Genomic DNA, 24,989 nt, shown 5'->3' on the forward strand with positions numbered 1-24,989 from the left:
TTTCAAATGTGAAGGAAGGGACCTTCATGGCCACAAATTGGCATCCTTAAAGTAGTATTACTGGCAAAATTTAGGAAGTTCGGCTGCCAGGAGCAGATTTAAGCTCGTTTTCCACAATACACCATGATTTAATACTTGCATCTTAGTGTAAATCACAGTGCTGTCTCCTATCTCTGATACCTAGCTTGCTTATTTGATGGTACAATGTAATTTAATTTCTTCCTAAGAAAGCTTCTGGAGCACTGACTATTTTGAGAAATAACATCTCCCAAGGAATGTATATTGACTGTGATGAACTACTAAAGATGTAGAGGCTAATTAACAAGAACCTAACTAATAACTTTGTTGGATTTAATCCATATAATGAACTGGCAACATGCACCAGAGAAAGAGGCAGAGGGTGAAAGCACATATCTGGGGAAGAAATCACACATGACAGGCATTTTCAAAGTGGTTCACAGATATTTTAGATGTTGTCCAGTCCTTAACCCTTGGTCTCATCTACTTTCCATCACCCTTCCAGGCCTGTTTCTGCTCCCTCTCCTGCTATGGCTTTCCTGCATACACAGTGCAAATTACCCTGACTTAAAGATGAAAATGCCTAACAGTCACATATGCACAACATTCTTCTAAATAAAAGCAAGGTTCTGCAAATTTTGCCTTTCACTGCTTTTGGATGGCCTTGTGCATCAAATGCATGCAGCGGCACATGAAAGGGAAGGAAGTGTTCTTAGTAACACCATTTTTATTGCCAAGTTCCATTTACAGAGAAAGGTCTATTCCTTGTTCTTGTCCAGGTTTTCAATAGCCATGACAAACTCAATACCAGCAAATACAGACTCAGAAGTCTGGATTTCAGAAACATACACCAATATTTTCTAATTCCTCTCCCTTCCCAGATGCTAAATTACATTGTTCTTTAAATTAACATAAGATATCACATTAACTCCAAATATCTAACATAAGTTACATTAAATAATTAATACTTATTGCCTGTAGAAAGACATTTCAGAATTCAATTCACACCATATTTGGGCTTTTTTTCCATGTAAATGTAAGTGCATGTTCAGGACTTTTTTTCTCAAATGAACTACATTTCAGACAACTTTACTGAAATATATTTCATAGGAGGACAGTCCATGTTCATTAAATGCTTTTTGTCGTGCTTAAATCCCAGGTACATTCATTCCTCTAGAAAAATACATTTCTACCTCTTTGTAATGAAAATAATCAAACTTACAAAGCAGCTAAAAATGAAGGAAAAAGTTTGCAAAAAAAAAAAAAAATCAACACAGCTATTCACAAGTGGAGATGCCTAAAATTATCTTCTAAAGTTTATAATGCTTTCAGAGGGTTTCCTGAAGTTGTGACAATGTATAGTTAGTGATGTCCCTGGGCAAAACAAAGCTCCTAGGCATTGTAATAGTCTATAAATTTGCACACTTGAATCTATTCTCAATCTTAAAAAAAATTATCTTCATGTTCATTGTAAATACTTTTGCCACAGTTAGTCCTTAAATACAGCCAAACACTAACCCTCAGATCTTCTCATACATACTATCAAATTGCAATTACTATGTGTCTTAAACTCACTTTAGTATGAGTATCCATAACCAAAAGTAATGGGAACAAGATTAAAAAAAAAAAAAAAAAAAAAACTCCTGAATCTTCAGATTATGATCTTAAAAGAATCCTGTGATCTAGTCTGGACCTTAACTTTTGTTATCAAGTATTCTTAGTCATTACCTGCTTAAGCTATTTTTAGTTACTTTTAAAATAAACACACTCCACAGATTTATTTATTCTAACAAGACAGTCCCAACAACAACAAGTTTTTCCTTTTCATATTAAGAATCAATCAATTCAAGTTAGCAAAACAATAAACCAGATACCACCACAGTGCACATTTATTAGACAACCAAAATTTAGCTTTACATTTATAATACATTAACAAACACAAAATATATATTTTATAACAGCTCGCAAAAGAAATCAAATCTGAGCAACGTGCAAATCTAAAAATGCTGGGAGATCAAAATAGGGAAAATTCTGTACAAATACAATATAAAAATATGTTTCCATATGAAAGAACCCTCTGTTTGAGACTCAGTCAAGAACTGCATCTCCTATGTCTGTTGCTGCTCAAGTAGCTAGCAGCAGAAAAACCCCCAAGAACTATTCCCCTCCCAACCCCTAAAAATATCCCACCCTAGCAAGCCCTGCTTGGATCACCCTCTGCTTTTCAGAATCCAATAGAAGATGGGTAGAATTATTCTATTTGTTTCTAATTCATGCTGCAAATGTTGGGAAAGGTCAAGAGAAACACAGCAGGCAAGCACAGGAGAATTTCTCCAAAGATTGCTAGATAATAGAAGAACAGTGCCCAGGTGAATGATATCTTAGGGTAGGACAGTGGTGGAGAGCCAGGGACACACCAATAAACTCTTTCAAGAAATACAGTAGCAGTTAAGAAGAAAATTTTCAACATATATTTAGATGGCTACATCAGGCTGTCTGAAAGAAGATGACTTATTTACCTTGGAGGCAAAAGGCCTTGATCTACCTGCTCCCAGCTGACGTCTCTGCAGATCACTGATTCAACTATAGGACTAAACCATTTATTTTCCCAAACAGCAGCTTCTTGCCTGGGCAATGCTCTTTTAAAAGCAAGTTTAACTTCAGCTGGTTAGTGGAGACAAGAGCAGAATATTCAGCTTGAAGGGGATTTTCTGCCTACTACTTCCTGGTGGTCAGTGCCACTGCTCCTGAGGCTATTCTGGAGCTCCCTATCTCCTGCAGGGAAGTGACTGAGTGACAGCACTATCCCAGAGTGACAGTACCACGTCAGTGAAGTGTCTGCTTTTGGCAGTGGCTCCATCCTTGCACACACAGTTTGACCTGCTTGTCTGAGAGCTTACCTATGTCTTCAAGCATAAAGTTTATTTTACTGCTAATGAAATGACAGTTCCAGGGTAATTACTGAATTCCTGGATTATCTGAAGTAATCACCCCAAGACACTTGCAGTAAGTGTGGAAATAACACTCACATCTTCCTGCTTAATTAGGAAAGGCTGGAGCCGAGTGGAAGCGGGTTTAGGCTGGATCTCAGAAACAGGTTTTACCCCAGAGGGGACACATGCAAATTAACAGCAGACCTATTCTTTTATTTTCCTAATAACAGTATCTAAGTCATTTCCTGTGAAGCTCTCACTAGACAAGTGATCATGAAATTTAAAAATCATTGAAAGGTAATGAAAAGCACAAAGTCACCTTTCTTTCCCTTTGCCCTGTTTCTTGTGCAGTACAGCTCAGGGGTGAGATTATTCATATGCATTGAAGAGACTCCTTGTGCATGGGTCTAATCTTGCTAGAACTGAATTTGAAATGTGATAAATTAAGATCAAGGTTTTCCAGTCTAAAATGAATTCTATTTAAGGGAACTCAGCCTGCACAGTGGTATTTTGTGTAATCCAGGTCAAGAATTTAAGGTTAATAACTAACATAAAATGCTTTCTAATTACATGAGGCATTTTTTTATAATGGTCTTCAGAATATTACTGAGACTACAGACTAATGCTGCACCATTTTAGAGAAAGTCTAGACTGCAATTAGTTCTGCAAATAAAAATTCATGTGGTCCTTGTGCCCAGATTGTTACTGATGTGTCTAGGCTTGTGCAGTGACTGCGACAGTAACTGCATGAGTACAAATTCATCTTAAGCATGATACCAAAAAACCCAAAAAGCAGGCTCTTATTCTAGTAATGCCAGATTTTCACACAAAATCCACTGCAGTGCTGAGGACACCTAACTCTGAGTTCATTTAGAGTTTGGGCCACTATGGAATGGTCAGAATATCAGTTAATTCAATTTGAGAGAAAGAAGAAGTCACAGAAAATTAGAAATCAAAACTGTATGAAAAAGTTAATAGGGAAAAAAAATACTGGCATTCAGTAGCAGACACCTCATATACCCAGTTGGCAAAGATTCAATTATTATGTGAAGGAGAAGATAGAAAAAGTGAGAAAATTGGTGCCTGTGAATTAGTCAATCTTATATATATATATATATATATATATATATATATTTATATGTACACACACATTTGTAACTGAAAAATCACTTCAAGTATTCCCTCCCAGGAAGAGGTACAATAAGCAACTGGGAAGTGGGTAAAAACTTTGCAGATTGACCCATTTGGTAAGAACTCAATGCCAGTTGAGACAGAATGAGGAAACAGATTGCAGTGGTGACTGAAATCAATACCAAGTAAACAGCAGTCCTCCTTTGAGGAATTACCAACTCAGTGTTAAGAACAGACCAGCAGTGACAAGCTACTCATTTTACTATTAATTTAAATTAACTTACTTGGAAATTGATGAAAAATCTTAAATCCCTTTCATGTTAAATTATGTATCAAATCAGCAAAGAACATTCCAAACTTTAAGAAACAGCTTTCCCTTTTCTGTCAACTTGTTGTCAGGATCTAGGAAGTAATGTTAACTCAGAATCACTTTTATGTAGCATTTTTGTTTAGCTGGGATACTATCTCAGACAGGAAAAAAAAACACAATACCTTTTGACATCAGACTTGCAAAGGAATTATCAGTTAGATATGGTGACTGACCTTCTTCCTACATGACTATGAAAAATGTGAAAAATCTCCTTAGAGTGAAACTGCTTCTGTCTGCTTCTTGAAGTTGTCTTTCAGTTGCAAGGATATCACCACTCCTCAGATGTGTACCAATTTAACTGTCAGAAGTGAACAAACAAGCTACAGCAATCTTTTAAAATATTTTACATTCCTCTCTAGGCGCTAAGCAAAGACTAAAGTAGTCTCAAGAATCCCTTATGTTAATTTGAACAAGCATTGCATTTTAAATTTCAATCAAACTTTGAAATAAATATTACATAAGGAAAACATAATATTTAAGTCTGGAGTCCTACAAAGACAATACTGAATGTGGCCAAGCCTGGTGGTATTGTGCAGGCCTCCAAAAGATGAACAAGATCAGGATAAAAAAAAAAAAAAAAACCAACAAAAAAAACCAACCAAACCCAAACCCAAATAAAACCCCAAAACCCCTCTTCCACAAATAAAACCCCAAACCAAACACCAAACTGAAAAAACATACCCTGACTCAAATGGAAGTTTTACCTCTGTCCTATAATATATAATTTTTTTCTGGTCAATGGCATGTTTCCCGTTTCAGAGACATAATAATGCAGTACCATGAATCTGGGTATCCAAAAGTCTCTTCGCTTTGTCATAATACTGTAGACTTTTTACAATTAATTAGTTCCTATTGGAAAGACAGTAGGTCCTCTGAAATATGTTCATGTTCTTGTATAACAGAAACTGGTAGGAAAGAACCAATCCAGATTCAAAAGTTTGGGTTTTTCTTTCTTCTCCAGTTCAGATATGCTGAGTTTCCAATGCTGGCTCCAAAAACTGCTGACACTCTCTGTCACCTCTTGGTCCCTTCATGTGGACCTGAGGCCTCTCAGGCCTCCAGAAGCATCTGCACTCCCAGAGAAAAAACAAATCACCATTTGCTTGCACCTCCTTCACTATTTATTACAGTGGCTTTAGTCAGAACATTCTTCCTCTACCTCTTTCACCTTGTCAACTTCAGCTTCAGACTGCAAAGAGGCCTGAGGGATGCAGCTGAATGTTCGAATGCTGTGTGGATCAACTGGCGGCACCAGTGTGAGCGACTCCACACTCAGCGTGTCCGTGCTGTCATCTGTGATTAAGGATATCGTGGGCTGCTGTGCAGGAATCAGGCTGGGAGACAGGTTGGCTGTTTCTGTGTCACTGGTTTTTACAGCATTTTTGCTGGACTTTGAAACAGCTGCAAGAGTTTCATCAGTCAACACTGTCTGACCGGAACTGGCCGTCAGAGGCTGCTCTGGAGCTGAAGCATCATCTGAGAAAAGAAAACACCAAGAACAATCAATATTCAAGTCAGTATGCACACTAAGCCTAGTAATACACCATTATTCATGAGTGTTCAAGAATAACTGGGTAGAAAACGCAGTTCTGTGAAGCACTATGCTTACACATCCACATTTTAGCAATTAGAAATACAGTAAAATATTATAAAGGCATAACCTAAAACACCAGCAGGATTATGTTCAAATTAGGAACCAGGAAATTATGTACATTTAGTATTAGAGTATGTATCAATATTAGAATACTCTTAGAGAGAGGAAGTTGAGGGAAAGAAAACCTCTCCAGTATTAGTATGAACTAAAATGAACCGGCTACCCCTTATCAGGAAGATCTTTAGAAATAAAAAAAAAACTGAAGACCCACTCTACAGCCAGTTTTCCCAAAAAGTGGCCTGTTTCTTACAAAAATTTGGAAGCCATCATCTCAATTCATCCTCCAGTTTCACATTTAAGCAATACCTCAACCACAGAAAGCAGAATTATGGCAGAAGAGGAAGGAGGATCATGTCCTTATTGCAACTGAAAGGTGCTGCAAGAGGCTGCTTTACACAGCCTTGTGAGACTTTGGGGTTTTGTCCTCCTAAGCATGGAGCATCCAACACTCAAAATTGAGAATAAGCATAAATGCTACAGAAAACTGATATGCTGTCGCACCTCCTACTTTATGGAAAAATCCTCCAACATTAATAGCTATTTGTGCTGTCCTTTCCCCCTAAAAATCTTAGTGAACTGCCAAGCAAGCTGTTCATTTGGCTCAGGATGGAGAGGGAATGGACAGGATGAGGTGATACAGCCTTAGATGATCAAGTATGCCCAGAAAAGTTGGGTTTTTTTCTTTTCAGACTACAATAATAGGTGCCATTAAAGTAATAGGTATCCAGCTTCAAGACAGACCAGTTTTACAGCTTTTGTAAGAAACAGCATGTGTTCAAGTGTACAGGGATATGCAGAAAAGCCTACAAGGCAATGTAGTGAATACAGAAGCTAAGAATTAAGTGATGGTTTTAATACAGTGACCTTAAAAAATATTTCCGTTTCAATATCATTCCAATTAGTCCTGGAAAAGAACAGAAAGCATGAACATAAGACAAAGGGGGAAAAAAAAGGAAAAAAGGAAAAGCAAAGTAGAGAATGGATGGGTATCAGTAAGGTATCAGTGGATAACTCTATAATTACTGATTTTTTTTTTTTTTACCTTTCTGGTAAGATAACCCAAACAATGGTGTATTCTCACTCCAGAAACCACTCACATGTACTTTCTGCTGAATTGGTGGATAAAGCTTCTTGCTTTGATAAAAATAAGATTTATAGATGGCAAAAAAGTCTACTTTTAAATAAAAGAGACATCAGTGGTTATTTTTGAAGTATAAGGACAGATTCAAAGTAACCCTACAGATTCTTTATCTGTCAAGAATTTTAGTGAGAATGTAGCAACTGATAAGAGAGGAGGTGATGCAAGAATCACATGGAAAATGAACTGCTAAAACAATGAAACACAACACATTTTTCTGAATTCCAAGCTAAACCCTAACATTTCAGTATGCACAGAACAGTGAGTTTCTGCTTTTTGAATCTAAACAATCATAAAATTATATCAGATTTTCTTTGCCAAGAAATTGTTTTAATCTTACTTATACTGTAACAAGAATAGTCACCCCAATGCAGGGTTCAGAAACCTGAGGCATTCTGGTAAGTAAAGTGTTATCATTCAATGGCATTTTGTTCATATTGTTGTACATAACACATTTATATTTAACTTCTGAACCCACACTTCATTTCTTAAATCATTCATTCCCCTCTCCCAACAGAATATCAATGTCTTTTTTTAAATACTTGCATTTACTGCAATGATAAAAGACATATATACTTGCATTTACTGCAATGATAAAAGACATATATATTCTTTTGTTATGCTGGATGGTCCCCAAATCCTTCCAGGTTCTAAATTAATGCTAAACTGTCTCCCTTAATGCCACAAACAAAAACTATTTGAAAAAAGTCTTCTTAAAAAAAACATATCTGGAGTTAACAGATTCAAATTTTCTACCCAAAAGATTCAAAAAATATTAAGAAGAAAGATAAAAATATCAAAAACTGTAAGCAGAATATACTGCCCAGTATTTCAGTGGCAGCATTACAAGAGAGAGAATACAAGATCAGAGCTCTCCTCTGCTCCCTCCAGCTGTTATTTCCTATTGCTAGAAGCCAGTCTCTCTTCTCTCAGGATGTCCTCCGTCACTGCCAGCCTCACTTCCATCACTGTGCCACTGAGTTTCAGGGAGCAGTGGCCAATTGCTGTAACCCAGGGGGGCACTACTGCCAAAATGATCAGAAAGCAAATCCCAACACACAAAGGGGTGGAGGAGGAAGAGTTCTGAACATTGTCTACAGCTCACAAGAATGTCTGTCTTTATGCAGGTACCAAGACAGGTACGAAGCTCTTGCTTCTAAAGAGTTTCACATACCTGGCATGTTTACAGATTAATTTCTTTACTGAATATCTGAAACTTCCCTTTACGCTAGACATAAAAATACTAACTGGCTTTCAAAAAACCCAAACTCCCAACACTTCGTTGCAGTTTGACTTTTGGATAGAAGTAAAAAGAAAACTTTTATTTTTTCCCTGGATAAAACCACCAGTCACTGAGATATGCTCTGCTCTTAAATATCAAAAAGTTATCACCTAATACTAAAAAATAGCATTTCTATTTATCTCTCCCCAGCCTTGATGTATTTAAGCAAGAGTGTTCTGGCACAAAATATATGCCATATCTGCAACAAAAGCAGGGTAGTTTCTTAAAATGGTTCTGATCTTAACACTGAGTTCTAACAAACAGCCTTCCATACTTATCGTACCTATTGAAAAAAGGTGTAATTTTGCAAGTTTTGGGGTATTATTAGCTCTCTTGGGATGCAGAGCCTTAAACTGTCTTATATGCTTTTCAGCATTTCTTTAATGCTACAGATTATCATTACAGCAAAAAAAACCCAACTAAAACACTCAACTTGTTATATCAACTTATGTTAAGAAGGGTTATTGTGAAAGAAGTTAGAAAAGAACATAAAAAAGGAAAGAATGAATATCATCCACAGAGAAGTGTCCTAAGCTGTATAGCAACATACTATGAAAAGATAACAAAAATACAAATTAAAAGACATTAGTCAAAAAGCTGCAAATTAAATCTATAAAGATGAAAAAAGTTGTTCATAAAATATTAGCGAAGTAAAGTATCCTCATGCCCTGACAGTAACAAAAGAAGAGAAAATGAGATACAAGTTCAAACAGATTATATAACAAAGGTCATTTGGAGCATATTTCCATATTTTTTTGCATCTGCTCCTCATCTCCTCAGGTAAGGAGACTCAAACAGTCCCTAAAGTCATCTGCCAGAATCTGATGTACAGAAATATTAAGCTTGTGCCATCAGAGTCCAGGGACAGTCTTATGCTGAATGCCTGTCCATTCGACCTGTGCTATAAATAGATTTCTTGCTGCTGGCCAAGGACCTGCATCACTGTCCATTCAGGAGCCTGTGCTTACTAAATTTCACTACAGCCAGGGCTGCCCTGTGCAAATGAAGACATGACTGCTTTGAAGCTGGAGGCTTGACAGCACAATTTCCACCTTTGGCATGAATGCCCAGAGACATGGGAGAAGCTGCGGACAAGGTTTTCAGAAACAGCTCATTATTGCTTTACCATTCTCCCAAAACAAAATGTAGAGACAAATATTGAGATGCTTTCTTCAGTTTCCTACCTCACTGTCATTCTTGTCAGCATGGAAAGCAAATATGTTCTATTGATTGTTATGGGCTTGTGAAGGCTTATGGAGGAACCTGCCTGAGTGGGTATTGCGGGAGTTTCTGCTGCAGCTGCTGCTGGAAGGCCTAAACCCAGTGTCCACCGTGACTGTCAGCCTCCGACAGACTAAACACCCGCCGGCGTCCTTTCCTGCCAGACCTTACTAGAGGGAAACACAGCCAGAAATCATACAGAGGCTTCAACAATGACACAGGGAAGGGAAACTGGAATGGAGACAAAGGATAAATGTTAGAGCAGCAACAAGAATAAGTGACAAGGACACACCCGTAACTGCTGGTATCTTGAATACAATCTGACACCACACCAACAGCCTTCTACGTTTGGGAAATACTTCCAAAGCTGGAAGCATTCACTCTCTAGAAATAAATGAATTTATATGAATTTAATGTTTTGCTTCCTATCTGAAAATGCTCGTAAGTTTGGGCTATGTTGGCAGTACCAACAGCACTTACATCAAGGAGGGCTGGCAGGTATTTATTTGCATTACAATCTACTCACCTGCTTTAGAAACTTTGAGAGAAGTTATTCACCACAAATTCTGGTGACAGAATTATTCTCCTTTCCCCTGGCCACAAGTTATATGCAGAGCAGTACTGTGCAGGTGACAACACTTCAGACCATTCAGCCCTGCTATTCTCGTACCCAACAACAGCATTTACATTTGGTTTATGATAAAACCAAACACAGGGTTTGAAAAGATAACAGCAGTTCAGATGATGATGCTTGATGCATAGAAAGTTCCTAGAAAAGAAACTTTCTAAGAACAAAAGTACTTCCTCGCCTAGTCAGAAAATTACTACAGCTTCACAGAACAAGAGGTCAAACCACATTTACATTACTGATTATAGAGGGAAGAGATAGAGATGGTTTCAATAGGAAGGCAGGCACTGCTCTTATAAGCTCTCCAAGCTTGATTAATCACCCTCTCCTTCAAATGGAAATTTAATTTTACAGACTGGAATCCAATAAGTTCTCTGTAACAAGGGACAGCTCAGTACTTATTTTAGATCTTTAATCATCACTACCTGCCAGAAGCACAAAATACAGCTTAACTGGCACAGATTGGTGCCTTGTGAATTCTCATTACCTATTGCTCTGATGTAAACATTTTCTTAAGTACTGAAGCCAATTGCTTTTAAAAAGTTAAGACAGCTTAAAAAGTAATAAAATACAGAACAGATGACATTAATACATTCATAATTCTGGAAGACTGCTAACTTACAGTAAGAGAGCTTCTATATCTAATCCTTGGCATATATGAAAATAAGCACTTTAAAGAAGTGTACAGTTCCAGCAAGGGTAGCCAAGACATGACTGTATTCTAAGCTCTGAAACTTGATTATTAAAATCTGTCTAATGAGAACATTTCTACCATATGCATAGCAACATTTCAAAAGCACATGATAATTTAAAAAAAAAGTAAATACAAAGAAAAAACCAACCTGATACAGCACTTGCAGAAACTGATACTGATTTTTCTGTCTTGTTAAGCATTCTGCTTTCTTTAAAGGGTGATTTCTGCTTTTTCAATTTTACAGAACAATCTTGTAAAGGGCTAAGCTTAACCCCCAAACACTGCAAATGGGGGAGCTGCCAGCCTTTAAAATATCTGTGCCATAAGGCAGTATGACAGCTACTAGGTAGGATAGCCAATAAACTTGGTAATCATAGGTGTTTATTTCACTCATGACAAAGCAACTGATGCAACACTGTGGGACTATTTGATGCGGGTATGAGTGATAACAAGTAAATTATTTTTAAAAAACATTAAAATAACAATTTTTCCCTGTGACACATTTTTGAAAGCTCTTTTACTGTTTAATCATCAATATAACCTCTATGTTGTAACATTTTCTCTTAATTAACATGCAATTTCTCTTTTGTTCTAATCTATCACTGTTTTATGTAAAAATTGGTGTCTGTGTTCCAATCGTATTTCCTGAAACAACCCTGTGAAGATTTACAAGTATCATCTCAAATATATCAAACCCTGACAGTTTAAATATGTCAATAAACTATAGCTTAGGACATTATAATCACAAGTTCACAGAATAAAAAGCTGTGTGGTTTAGGATGTTGCTTTTAAGGAAGGTAGTTGAGGTAGTTTCCTTGAAGTCCAGATAGGCATCTCCCCTCTATCTAGTCTGGCCTTCTTGTCTGAAGTTCCTGAGCAACCCAGAATGCTTTTCATGCTCAACAGCTTGAGCAGGTGCCAGAACAAACAGGGGAGCAGGGAAGGAGGGGCAGAGAGGGGCACACACATTTGTGTGTGTGTTCAAAATAGAATGGGAAATGAGACAGAGTCAAACGTGACAGATGGCAGCAGCATTCAGGGGCTATCTTGGCACATAAAACAGATTTCGGTAACTGCTTGCTGCTCAGAGACTGGTTACTTCCTCCTCAAAGGAGATACTTCACATCATGGAAGTCACTTTGCTGAGAAGCAGAAGAGTAAAGGCATTTTAGTTTCAAATGTCCCCAGGTGGTTTAGCTAAGGGAAAACCACTGCTTTACACAGAAGTGGGTGAGTACCAACAATTGTTTCCATATCCCAGTGAGTGGTCAGTATGACCTGATATAACACAGACTGTGCTTATGGCACTGTCACCTACTTCAGCAGAATTCTGTTCATGCACAAGCCCACAGAACAGCCACCTGCACATGCCAAACAGACCCTCACTTTCACACCATGTCCTGGCAAGTTTTCACTACAGATCACACTTACACGTAAGTACTACAAAAAGGAGACTATTCAAACTCGCAGTAAACTGGTCAATCAGTTAATGCAGAGACACAGATGCCAACAATGATACTATTGAATGGACACTGAGTATTGGCAAAAAGTGTCAAAAGAACTCTGGGGGTTGGGGAAAACCCTTCTTACACTCACACATCCCAGAAGACCTAGCTCCAGGGATTTCAGAATTCTCAATAGTCTGTAATAAGGACCTTGAGACACCATCAGACACTCAGCCACAGGTTTTAAACCACTACTTGTGTTCATTATTGCCTGCAAGTACACTAAGCAACTTGGTACAGACCAGGGCAGCAGCACTGAGTAATTATGCACACTTATTACTTTAGTCTGATTTTAGGAACAGTTTCTGTGCATTAATGAGATTCTTTTAGAAAGAAACTAAACTATAAGATATGCTGCAACTATGCACCAAATACACTTCCAACACTAATAGCAACATATTAGTCTGAACTGATCACTGGTCCTTTGAATAGCCACATACATGGCAGGGACACTTGGTCCTAAAGGTCACAGCAAATATGGTCCAGCAAAATCCCTAAACTACATGCATGCACCTCAGTACCAACTGTGCATTATCCTACTGCAACAAAATACCTGCTCATGCACATGAAGTCACTGTCTTTCTCTCTGTAACTGCCCTCTGAGGAGAACAAAAGTCACCCCTGGAGCAGGTTAGTGCAAGCTGCTGATTCGGGACTGAAGCAGCTGCTGCACATTGCCAGGTTCACTTCCTCTGACTTGGCTGAAGGTGGCTGTGCCCAGTGGTAGGGCACAGAAGTGGATCCTCACAGCTACATTTGCTAGAGCATCACATAAAAAAAAATAAATCAAAGCACACCCAAAGACAGTCTTCCTGCATAACACATAACATTTTGCACGCATTTTAGATTAAGTCACAATGAAGGCCAAGGAGGGCAGTTCATGCAACCGAAATGGTGAAGTGCATACTGACACCAAGCACTCCAAAATACTTTTCCTCTGGTTTTAGTTTGGGTTTTTTTCATTTTTATTCTTATTTTTGGGGGTGAGGAGGATAAGGAAGAGCTTGGGTTTATTGTTTGTTATTGGGGTTTATTGTTGTTTTTCTTTTTTTTTTTTCCCCGCAAACCAATGTGCAGCCTCCTGTCATCAAGCTCTTTAAAATGCAGGAAAAACAAACAGAATTTTATGTTACACAAATGCCAACACACTGTGTAAGCAGACTGCAATTTTGTTGACTACAGTCTGTGAGTTTACTTCAATAATTCACTATCATTTTATACTTGATGAGTAACTGTATGTTCTGTATCTATGTCTTTTTTCATAAAAGCCAGATTATATGTGCTTGAAAGACCTCAGTCTTAAACGAAGTATAGCCACAGTTGATATTTTTGTAAACTAGTTTGAATTGCTTATACCTACAGAAATACAGATTCTTTATTTTCATTTCCTTTACCAGCGATTTTTCTTAGCCAATCTTGGTAAGAACCTGCAGTTGCATTTCTCTTCCTGACCATAGAGGATTCAAATATAGCAAAGGACACTGTACATGAGCCTTTTTACACTGCTAAGGTGAAACATGTTATCAAATTAATGTTTTCTTGTAGTGCCAATCTAGCCTGAGAGTTCTCACAAATGACAGCACTTCGCTGTGCAATGGCTACATATAACCCAGGCCATGAAGAGACTGGGTAACAGCAATCAATTGCCAACAGAGAAAATAAAATTTTGAACAGATGGTATATAAAAAAGCATTCCAAATTTTATTCTGAAATCGCACATATTGCAGGACTATTTTGACTATATGTTAGTCTCTCAAGGTAATAGACGCTTTTTAATCTAGAGTCTGGGTGCTAGAATGCTTTAAATATTTATTGTGCCTTAACTTCATCAGCACCCTTTCATTACCCTTCCCAGCAGTATTTCTTGCAGGGAGACTCACTTTAAACATATAATGCACATTGGTCTGCTGACACTTGTCAGTGAAACCTAAAAACACACAAAGTTGCATCATTTCCTGTAGGACTACAACAAATTTTAGATATAGGTGGGAATTCAGAATAAAGGCAAAACGGCATGTCTTAGAAGGGGTAGCCAGAACAACCCTCTCAAGGAGTGATCAACATTGGAAATGTCCATTAAAATGAGGGTTTGCTTGAAACGGTCTTGAGAATCAAGTTACCTCTATTGTTTTATAACCAAAATGAGGTAGAGTAGGTCACTTCTAGCATGAAAGCATTTCAGGATACACCCTTTGGGACCTCCTTGTCTAGTCTGCAGCCTGAGGCTTTGCCTCACACAATTTACACTCAGAACAGACACGTTACAAGATTCTCTACAAATACTACATAAAAAGGAAGAATAAAGCAACAAGAAGCTCCAGTTTAAGCATACCCACTAAATATACTGACCAAAGCAAACACATGCAACCTATATTTGTGAAAGTTACACTGCAATTCTATTTCTATTGCAGCCTCTTCTGTACCAATGAAACAACCTCCTGAAATGTGGAGGTGTTCAGCCACAAGAGTGCTATTGCAAAAACTTTACGATATTAACATCCTAAATAACTATTTTCAAATATTTCATATTTGGCCTATTGTTACAAGTTAACTTGAGGATCAGATAAACACACAAAAGAAAAGGTCACCCAGTTAAAAAAAGATGCTTCATGTGGAAATCAACTTATCCACTATGGTGGAAGGCTAACAGCTTACATTACAGATTTATTCAAAGCAGTACTTAAAACAAACCGCCAACAAAAAAAACCCTCAACATTCTAAACTGTTTGTGCTTAGGAGAGAAGTCAGACAAGCAGGACATTATTTCACCACTACTTAAAAATCTCTACTGAAAGAAGCCAAGTATTTAGAGTTCCAGAAAGCTAAAGAGATCACTGCAATTCATACCACAATTTACTTTTAATTGGCTTAGTTGATTAAGTGATCTAAAACCATAAAGCCCTACTCTTTTAATCCAATAACACAGTAACTTAAATTTTACAATAAACTGCTCTATATCCCTTAGTGCCTAGGCTGAAGGTGGTGAGTGAATACCTGCTGGGCTCTGAGCAGCAGAAGGAGTGGATGTCGAGCTTGCAGTCACTGAATCACAGCGCCCTGTACTGCCACTGGAAGGGGATGGTGACGAGAGTGGGGATGGATTGTGCTGATTTATGCACTGGGCCACAGCAAAGCCTGCAAAACAGGACAGCGAAGTTTACAAGTTAAATATTATCTTGAAAGAGTTAAGGTGCTGAACAAATTTGGAAAGGGTAAAAGCAAATCCTGTATCAAAGTGATGCAAACCACATGCAGTGACCCAGAGGATGTGCCCTCTCCCACCTTCATCATGGAAACCAGAAAGTCTGAATGCACCTTACTGAAAACAGGCTACAAGTGCTGATCAATGAATAAGGAAAGAGAGCTTAAGGGATTCAAAGCATTTTACAACTTAGAGATTGCACAGTCAAAACATCAAAACTCTTCAATTTTTGACATAGTCAATATATTCACAGGTCACAGACCTCAACATGATAAGGAAAATAACTGTCACAAGCAAACAAAAAAACCTCTTGGATAGACGATCTACATTTTTTACTAGACATAACTCTAAAAATTTTAATCAATCACATCCAATGCTGGCATTGAATTTCATCCAGCCTCTCACAAATGAAGACTTTTCCAGTCTTCAGACTGGAAATGTCTATACAGTGTCTGACAGCACTTCTTAGATGAGTCATCTTCTGGCTTCTAGTGTAATACTTCTTCAATCTCTTTGCAGTGTAGCATCCTTTTCTTTCCTAACCACCTTGCATTCATTCCTTTCTCCTTCTCTAAGTACATACCTATATCCACTTCTTCAGGTTTCAATAGCAAGCAGCTTTTCAGAAGTTGATCCACTTCTTACAGCAAAAGAAGTGTCACCATGGACTGTAGGTCAGGTGAGGTACACCACTTTTCTGCTTCTGGAGTTCTCTTCCCTTTCTCCCAAGGGAAAGTACTAATGCACAAGTTTTTTTGGCAGTCCTGTGAATTACTGAAAGTAGCCACAATGTAGACTATAGAACACCTAACAATCCTCTAGTTGCTACCTTCAGTGAACAGTCAACACTGAAAGGGAAAGTATCTGATAATCAGGTAAGATAGAAAACACACCACACACTTCTTTTTCCTTTTATATTGGGAATCTCCCATGGCAGTGGATGGATGATTCACTCAGAGAATCTCCTATATGGGGAAGGTGCTAGTGCCATAAAAATCACAGCTACCCAAAACTCAGCTTAAATGGACATGTTACAAAAAGCTCTGAAAGCTTTGAAATGTGGATATGCCAAGTCAGGAAAACACTGTTAGCAGCAACACACAGGCTGTGCTACAAGTGAAAGGCTGTGCTACAAGTGAAAACAACAGTGATGAAAGCACAGAAGAAAGCTCACAAATATCTGTCCTGTTAATAATCTGACTTGATCTGCAGTCCCATCTCCTACCTCCCACGCTTACCAAAGAACTAGACTCAAAACCACTTGCAGAAACACAATGCTATCTGAATTTCTGTAGCACTGAAGCATAGTTTTAGTTAGGTATCTAAATGTCACTTTTACCAAGTTAAATTACAATTCATTGTGTTCAAGATGAACACCTCTCAAAAGAACTAAATCACCAAGGCAGGAGAGACCTCTTCCAGTGAAAACCAAAATAGTTAGTAAGGAGCTAGTTATCCTACAAATGTAAATAAATCCATGCATTTTATTTCAGAAACCAAACTGATTGATCTTCTACAATCATTTAGGTAAGTTAAACTGAGGTTATACATAGTGACGCCTGACAGTCTGCAAAAAGTTAACCACAAACTGAACCTCCTCAAATGCGAAAGACTATAGAACACCTAACATCACTGGAAGTATCACTGGCCCCGAGTGCTATAGTCTTTAATCATAGAAAATGTACATTAGATTTTTCATACACAGTTCATAGTTTGACATACCAATTAGGATGGGGAAACAAGGAATAACCAGTGGACTTGCAACCACAGAAGTGAGGCAAAGCCAGTTAATGTGAATGAAATTAAGAACAGCTCCTAAAGTCATGGAATAGAAGAGCATACATCAAGACATTTAGCTTTCCTTACAGTGCTGGTAAAAGCCACACCCATCCAAAGCATTCTATATCCACAAACAGTTTGCATTTCAAGGGAGAAGAAACCTTCCACCCTCACCAGAACAGCAGAAAACAGTAAATAAGGTGTTCTGTCATAGGGAAAGCTGGCCTGATTTAGCAGGATTGCCAGCCCAAAGCTCCTGCAAAACAGCACTCATGGATTCATGTCTTTAGGAGCATTTGCTTCAAATTGACCTCAACGTATTTTCTCTCCCCAAACAACTGCAAAGGAAGAATTTTAAGTATACTAACAGAAGCTAATTTAGGTAGGAGGGAAAGGTAAGCCTAAATTATTTAAAATACTGTAACTGGGAAACTGACCAAGAAAAAAAATTGTAATCAGGAAACTCCTACAGGAAATACTTGCAAAGAAAATGTGAGCAGAAATAATCATAGCTATAAAATAACAGTTAGGAGGTTCATCTGATGATGACAGGAATATTAGTTCATACTACACAAAGGGTTCCAAACCTATGGATGATATTTTTCTTTCAGACTTTAAAATTAAGATGGTCACAGCTTGCTTGCCATGCTAATGTTAACAAGTTTTTCTCCTATTTTTTCCCCTCAAAACCTTATCATCATCTACTAAGATATTAACAATGGATAAAATAGTAAGAGAAATCTATTGATTCCTTTTGCTTTTCAAAATAAACTTACTTAGTAGGTAGGCAACCACACTTGTTAAAATATTTAGACGCACTTTTTGCTGGAAATCGTTAACATTTCCCTTAAGACACACTGGGCATATAAATCTCAGAATAGAGCTGACACTTGAAACTAATTCTTGAGTTTGCTTAAAGAGGAAGTCATTATTTGTTTACTTTCAATAGAAGACCTTTGTTCACAGGGCCCCTACCAAATCTGCTGGTTTCTTTGAAAACAGTGTAATTCTTTATTTACATAGATCGCTTCACAATACATTCATACATAGCTAATACTTGGTGAACAGTCCAGCCAGTTACACTGTCCCTAAAATGCTCTAACATTCTAGCAAAAGCCAGTTCCTTAAAATAGACCTTGGAGTATACTTATAGCCATGACTTCATGATGATAAAATTGATTGAGGGATGTTGCTTACATTGTTTTCTGCTGAAAACTGTCCAGTCCAGCAGGAGATAGTCACAGCATGTCCCTGCACTTGGGCAACTTGCACTTTTCATTGTGTTCAGGGGATGTTCTGAAGCATTGTCTGTGACATTCTCATCACCTTTCACTTATCTTGCACAAAATCCAGTTTTAAGCTGTAACAATCCTCACCCTCTTTCTCCCAGACACCAAGATTTTAACTTTGGACTGTGGAACAATGAAGGAAACTGAAGCCCAGTTTGATAACAATAAGGAGACACAGAAGGTAACTGCAGGCTCTGTAGTGACACATGCAGAGCTTTATGTAGGCACTATGAGAGAAACTGAAATGAGTATTCTCAAAAATTCTAAATTCATTGACAATAGAAATTAGGGAACAGATTCAATAGCTGTATCAAAGTTCACAGACTGAAATTTGCAGGGGGAATGAAAACATTTATATGACTGTTAATTTCTTAAAAACCATGCTGTATATACAGCACTGACAGCCAACACAGTCCTAAAAAAAGTAGTAATTAGTCTTCTAAAAATGTTGCCAGAAAAACAGCTCTGTTTTAAATCTAGAAAGGATATCATCACCAAGGGAAAGGGAAAGCATAATTTGATTCTTAAAAGTACAACCAAATTAACCGTCTGAGCGAGCTCTGCAGAACTCAAACATCAGCTGCAGCTGTAGCAGTAAGAAATGAATACATGAAGCCAGTAATTTAACTGCAACTTACTCCACAATTTTTTCAAAGTCACAAAATTCTCCTCTTGAAATAAAAATCACTGCAAGCCTGATTAAGGGATAAGCACAAAGAGATTCCTATAAAAATCACTAGGAACAAGGAAACCTTATTCATTCCTCAGTAAAGATAAGAGAATAAACCCACGTTTGATACTGGTTTTGTAATCAGATATAAAACAGGATATCAACCCATTTTTATTATACTACTACCTGTCATAAAATGCATTTCAAAGATGCTGTACTTCAAATACTTCATATTCTGTGCCTCATTTCATATACTCTGTGCCAAGTAAAAACTTCAAAATACTTTTCCCTCTGGATCTGCAAGTGGAAGTGTACATTTCCAGGATTCAAATAAAGTATGTGGTTGCTTGAAAAAACTACTATGTTGCATCATCCCCAACATTCCCCTTCAAATTAGCAGATGAAGTCATTAGTTAGGAACACAAGTGCACTCTCCTTAGAGAAAGCTGAAATAGTAACTCTGGACTCTTTACAACCACACCTTTTCTGTGAAGTCAGGTCAAAAAGGAAAACACTCCCCTCACACAACATACACTTGTCTTTGAAACACCTGACTGACAATACCTATGGTTTTATAATTTCTGTTCCCCAGTCAGGACTCAGGTAACTGAGCTCACATTTAGTCTTAAGGCAGTAAAACATCTGCATTCTGAGTAATTTGAGTTCTGTTTATTTGAATTCTGAATCACGTTTAAAGAGAAATGCTGAGTTCTGTGAAATGACTGACAGCAAATAGTAATGAGATCTTTCATATAATACAGCACAATTAAGTACTTTCAAGCAGTATGAGATTTCCCTTTAAAACTACTCAACCCAAAAGGAAAAATGTCACCACCTGGAAAAGAATTTCTGCAGAGAAGTCAATTTGTGAAACAGACAATAAGGAGACAAAAAAGCAAAGAGCTCATTTATTTAGAATAATTTTTTTAATCTCAGTTCTAAGCTAATGTTTTAGGAGTAGCTGTGGCCCTTTTCTGTCTTGCTCACTTTGAGGGACATGAGGCAATGCACAGCATTCCAGCTGTGCTCACAATCCAGCATGGATACATTCATAACCAAATTAAAGGACGAAATATTCACAACTGACTGGGACTGGTCATAGAATCTAAATGGGAGGTGCTGGACTGCAGCCCCAGAGCAGTGCCCAAACCTGTAACTTCAGCTGAAGGCTGAACAGGAAGATCCAGATGAGTTGCATAAATACTGAGTATGCAAAGCATGATTTAAACTAACTTGATTTGTAAGGAAGGCAAGATATTAAGACATCTGGGGAAACTGCCATGGAAGTAATCCTCACAACATACCCAGAATACACACCCAGGTATTACTTGTTTCTCTGTGAGTAAATTTTGCCATAAGCCTCATCCTGGAGCCGTGTTTTCAGGAGCACATCACAATACACTTTTTACTGCTTGTACATGTTACAGTACAGTTGCTGCAGATAGAAATCACAAAGCAAAAACTACTTGTTAATGAATGCTAATTTTACCTGGGACTTTGTCAACAGATGCAAAGACAGAGCGCTGCACTGTCGGGTCACTGCTCCCACGCCGGGACTGGTCATAGAATCGAAATGGGAGGTGCTGGGCTGCAGCTCCAGAGCTGTGTCCAAAACCCATAACTTCAGTTGAAGGCTGAACAGGAAGATCCAGGAGAGCTATGTTTAATCACAATTGATAGTTTTCGTTACTCAAGTACATAAAAGGAAAAGGAGGTGACAAGAAAATTGATAGTTTGCTCAGGACCTAAGACTAAACAAGATTTTAACATAATTTGCTTTCATTTGCCTCTTAATTATGTTATGCTTACAAATGCACTGACAAACTGAAGAGTCAATGCTTCTGGCAACCTCTTCTACATTGCTGTCCACACCACATTCACACTAGGAAACCTCAAAATACAGTGGAGAAGAAAAAAAAACAGGATTACAGGAAGCCCCTTGCACTAAAAAAACCCATAGAAGTTATTAACAATAAAAAAAACCCTTTTATTTTTCCCTGCAGAAACAAAGTAATTCATTAGTTGCAACGGAGCACTGCAGAAAGCTATTTAAAGGACAATCTGCTTAAAAATGGAAAAGGAATGCCTTTGCATTACATTCAACCTAAAATTTTTAATATCAAGTAGATTGTAGTATCCTCAAACTTGCTTTAAATTTTTTTACATGAAGCATATGTAAAAGTGTGACATATCCACTTTATAAACTCAAAATTAAATATGAAACTAAATCTATTTATTGAAAACTCAGCCCTGGCTTAGAGCTTTCTGGGGCTCACCACTCCTCAGTGTGCCTCAGCCTGACACTACAGAGTGACTTGCAATGACAGCCAAGCCTTGTCTCCCAGAATCACTTCAGGACAAGCACTCACCTGCTATTCTCTGCATTTTGGTGCGCCGAGCCTGGATGCGGCCTTTGGCCAGGCGCTGCTTGGCGATGATGCAGCGAATGTGATCCGCAAAAATAAACGTGGCCTGCAGGATGGGGAAAGGCTTTGAATGAGGGCTAGAGGCAGGCTTGTGAATTATTATGTTCAGGGCTCTGCTGTCATCCTCTACTCCGGTCACCTGCATATCCTAAAGAGAAGCAGAATGCAAATAGTTAAAGAAAAAGGAAGCTTTTCTAAGCTACAGGTTAAATATTAACATTGAAAGAAAATACTGTGAGAATGCTCCATTAAAGCTCTTACTAAAACAGTTTCCATGTTAAAAAACCCAACAAAATAAAACCAAACCAGACTCTGCAAGTTGTACAACTTGGATTTACTTCTTCAGAAATCAGTATTCATAGAGACTGAGTTAAATTATTTGAGCATAGCAAATTTTCAGGAAATACAAACAGCAATGATTAAGGCAAGAAAGAGACAAATGAGAAAAATTTCCTTTAGATAAGCACGGATCACTTCAAAATTACAACCTATCTCCTTCTCTACCTGTGTAGGAAAATCAGAACTCAAAGTGAGTTCATTAATGTGCTACTTGAGTAAAGTGTGTGGAACACAATCCTACCCGGATGTGACTTCAGTGTTCAAATGAGCATGGCTCATTCCTTAACAGTATGTTAAGGAAGCTACCCCATCTGCTATTGTGTCTCTGGCCACAACCTACATTAACTTCTTCAGAAAATCAGAAATGTTTTAAATGGCAGGAAGTAGTGACCAAAGAAACAAGGAAGCATGGTACAGAGCTTAAAATATAAGCTAATACTGGTATTACTACTTATCCAACATAAAATGTAGATTTTCAGCTCAGAAAAGCTGGCCACCCAAACTACAACTTTCCTTACCTGCAGAAGGCCTGCAAACTTAACTACTCCCCATCCGAGTCTGGCAATATCTGGTTCAACCAAACTCATCTGGTAAATATCCACAGCCAGGAATCTTTGAACTTGACCCCCATCCTTTGTTACGACTGTACAAGCAATCAGATCACTGTTATCTAAAGGAAGGAAGGAAAAAGGTTACATAACATTGAAGTTGAATATTCTGGGGTGTGGGTATTTTACATAACAGAAAATGTTAACAAAAATATAACAACCTTGACAATACATGGTTAAAGCTTCTGTTCACATTTTTAACAGATACTTTAACTTCCCTCTCATAGTTCCATGGAAGGGGCAAGAGATGTCAACCACAGCGATTCAGACATACAAGTTAAAGATGGGTACTATATGCACTTTGCTTTCTGTTATCACCTTCATTTCCTTCCAGAAAAACAAACTCCCTTTATCTCAGAGGTAAAATTGCAACAGTGCCAATTTCTCTCATGACATGAAGTCTCAAGAAGTCTTGTTAACAACCATAGCCAGACCCAACACCACAGCAGGCCATTACTTCTACCTTGTTATAAACTTTGTACACATCTGAAACCTATGCTGGCTCTTGGACACACTTCAATTTCAAGATTATTTGGACTCTTCACAATGTTTGTTAAATGAGGTGACATTTTTTCCTTTATCCATGTATTTCATTCACTTATATTGAACAAACATGCCCTCTCTTACTCCAGAAAGCCCTCCAACAAACCCCAAAATACATTCTCTGCCATTTCCTCACTGCCCCGTTCCAGGTCAAACCCATTACTCATGAAAAGGGACTAAATCACCCTCTTTACACCAGCTGAAATCTACCAAGCAGCCCTTAAACTGGCAGTGCCAACCCCTAGAAGAGCTCTGCTAATTCTAAGAGTTGTTCTTTCCTTTGCTTCATACTGATACTTTCATTCCTATATTTGATGCACACAGATCTTTTCCTCTCATCTAGTAAAACTTACAGCAAGTAAAATATTGTGAAGGCTATACAAAACAGTAGAACTTATTTACTCATCCAAACATCCAGACAAGCATTTAACACCATTTTTCATACTAGAAACATTTGCAGGATAAACTACAAGTGGAAGTGTACAGCTCTTCACAGTGGCAGATCATACAACAATAGACAACAGCCACAAATTATGGTCAGGAGGTGGAAGAAATTCTTTTGTGCAGCAGGTTACCCAGAGATGTTGCAGAATTTACATCAAAAGTTTTCAAGCTTCAAAAACTGAATCAACTTCCTCTTCCTCACAAAAAACCCCCCACAACACAAGTGAGACATCCTTTCCAACTAACATTTCTATGAATCTACCAATTACTCTTTACCAGCAGGATCCATTCAAAATTCATTGGGTGGTAGGAAAGAAAGGCATGAAATATAGAACCCTAACACAATTAATGCTAAACAGTGTGAATGTACTGTGAGCTTTTGAAATTTGAGAAAACAAGTTTAATCAATAAATGCAATACATACAGGACATGATTCGGTTAACATGAGGATTGATTGCTATTACCTTCTCAGAGCCTTGGAAGGCTCAAGAAATCCATACAGGATTGGCAAATATTACTGTAAGAACCTGTGGAGGATTTATTCCTGTTTAGAGATGGAGCTGAGACACCAGGCAGAACTGGATATTTCTTATTTTGGTATGCTTTCTGTCTTCCCTCTTTTATTCTTTAACCAAATTAATCTATCAACATAATTTTTTCAGTTGAGTTGAATTCCTGGAGCAGTCCTGTTCTTCTCAAGACACAATGTGCTTGGATTAGGACTCTCCAAACATGGTATGTCAGGCTGATGAGTCTTTTGGGAGATTCTCAACTAACAGGCCACAACACCAAATAGAGTTGTGGAGTTCTCAAATACTAGTTTTTGACCAGTATTTACAAAGTTTTTAGTGCAACAGCAAGCCGGTTAAAATACTTGCTGTGCAAATTCAACTGCCCAAATACAAAAATGCACTACTTTAAGAACTAAAAAGGCAGAATGCTTTCCAGAACAGAAAGTTTTTATTTTAGACCTGACAGCACCTTCAAGAGAAGCATTACTGTAAAAGTCTTTCAAAGAACAGAAAGGAAAGTTACTCATTTACTAGGCAACTGTTACAGGAATCCTTTGAGCCTATACAACAGAATGTAGTCCATTTACATGACTCTTTCTAATT

General features: G+C 37.9%; 1 protein-coding gene across 7 annotated transcripts in view; it reads right to left on the reverse strand.

Annotated features, from left to right (window-relative positions):
• Positions 1-1,889: 1,889 nt before the first annotated feature.
• CLEC16A (C-type lectin domain containing 16A) overlaps positions 1,890-24,989 on the reverse strand; it is a 59,792-nt gene continuing 36,692 nt past the window's right edge. Inside the window, exons 19-24 of one of the 7 annotated variants that reach the window (XM_030284397.4) lie at positions 22,798-22,949; positions 21,884-22,088; positions 21,004-21,171; positions 15,569-15,709; positions 5,602-5,928; positions 1,890-5,509 (exon numbers count right to left, since the gene is read on the reverse strand). In XM_030284397.4, coding sequence (XP_030140257.4) covers positions 5,415-5,509; positions 5,602-5,928; positions 15,569-15,709; positions 21,004-21,171; positions 21,884-22,088; positions 22,798-22,949 — 1,088 coding nt within the window. In that variant the 3' untranslated portion in view covers positions 1,890-5,414. Of the gene's footprint in view, positions 5,929-6,970; positions 7,011-9,793; positions 9,918-15,568; positions 15,710-21,003; positions 21,172-21,883; positions 22,089-22,797; positions 22,950-24,989 lie in introns of those variants that run through there. The other 6 variants (XM_072935729.1, XM_072935727.1, XM_072935726.1 and 3 more) reach the window with 6 other exon arrangements.

This window comes from Taeniopygia guttata, chromosome 14 (genome assembly GCF_048771995.1).
Source record: "Taeniopygia guttata chromosome 14, bTaeGut7.mat, whole genome shotgun sequence".
Taxonomy (NCBI): Eukaryota; Metazoa; Chordata; class Aves; order Passeriformes; family Estrildidae; genus Taeniopygia; species Taeniopygia guttata.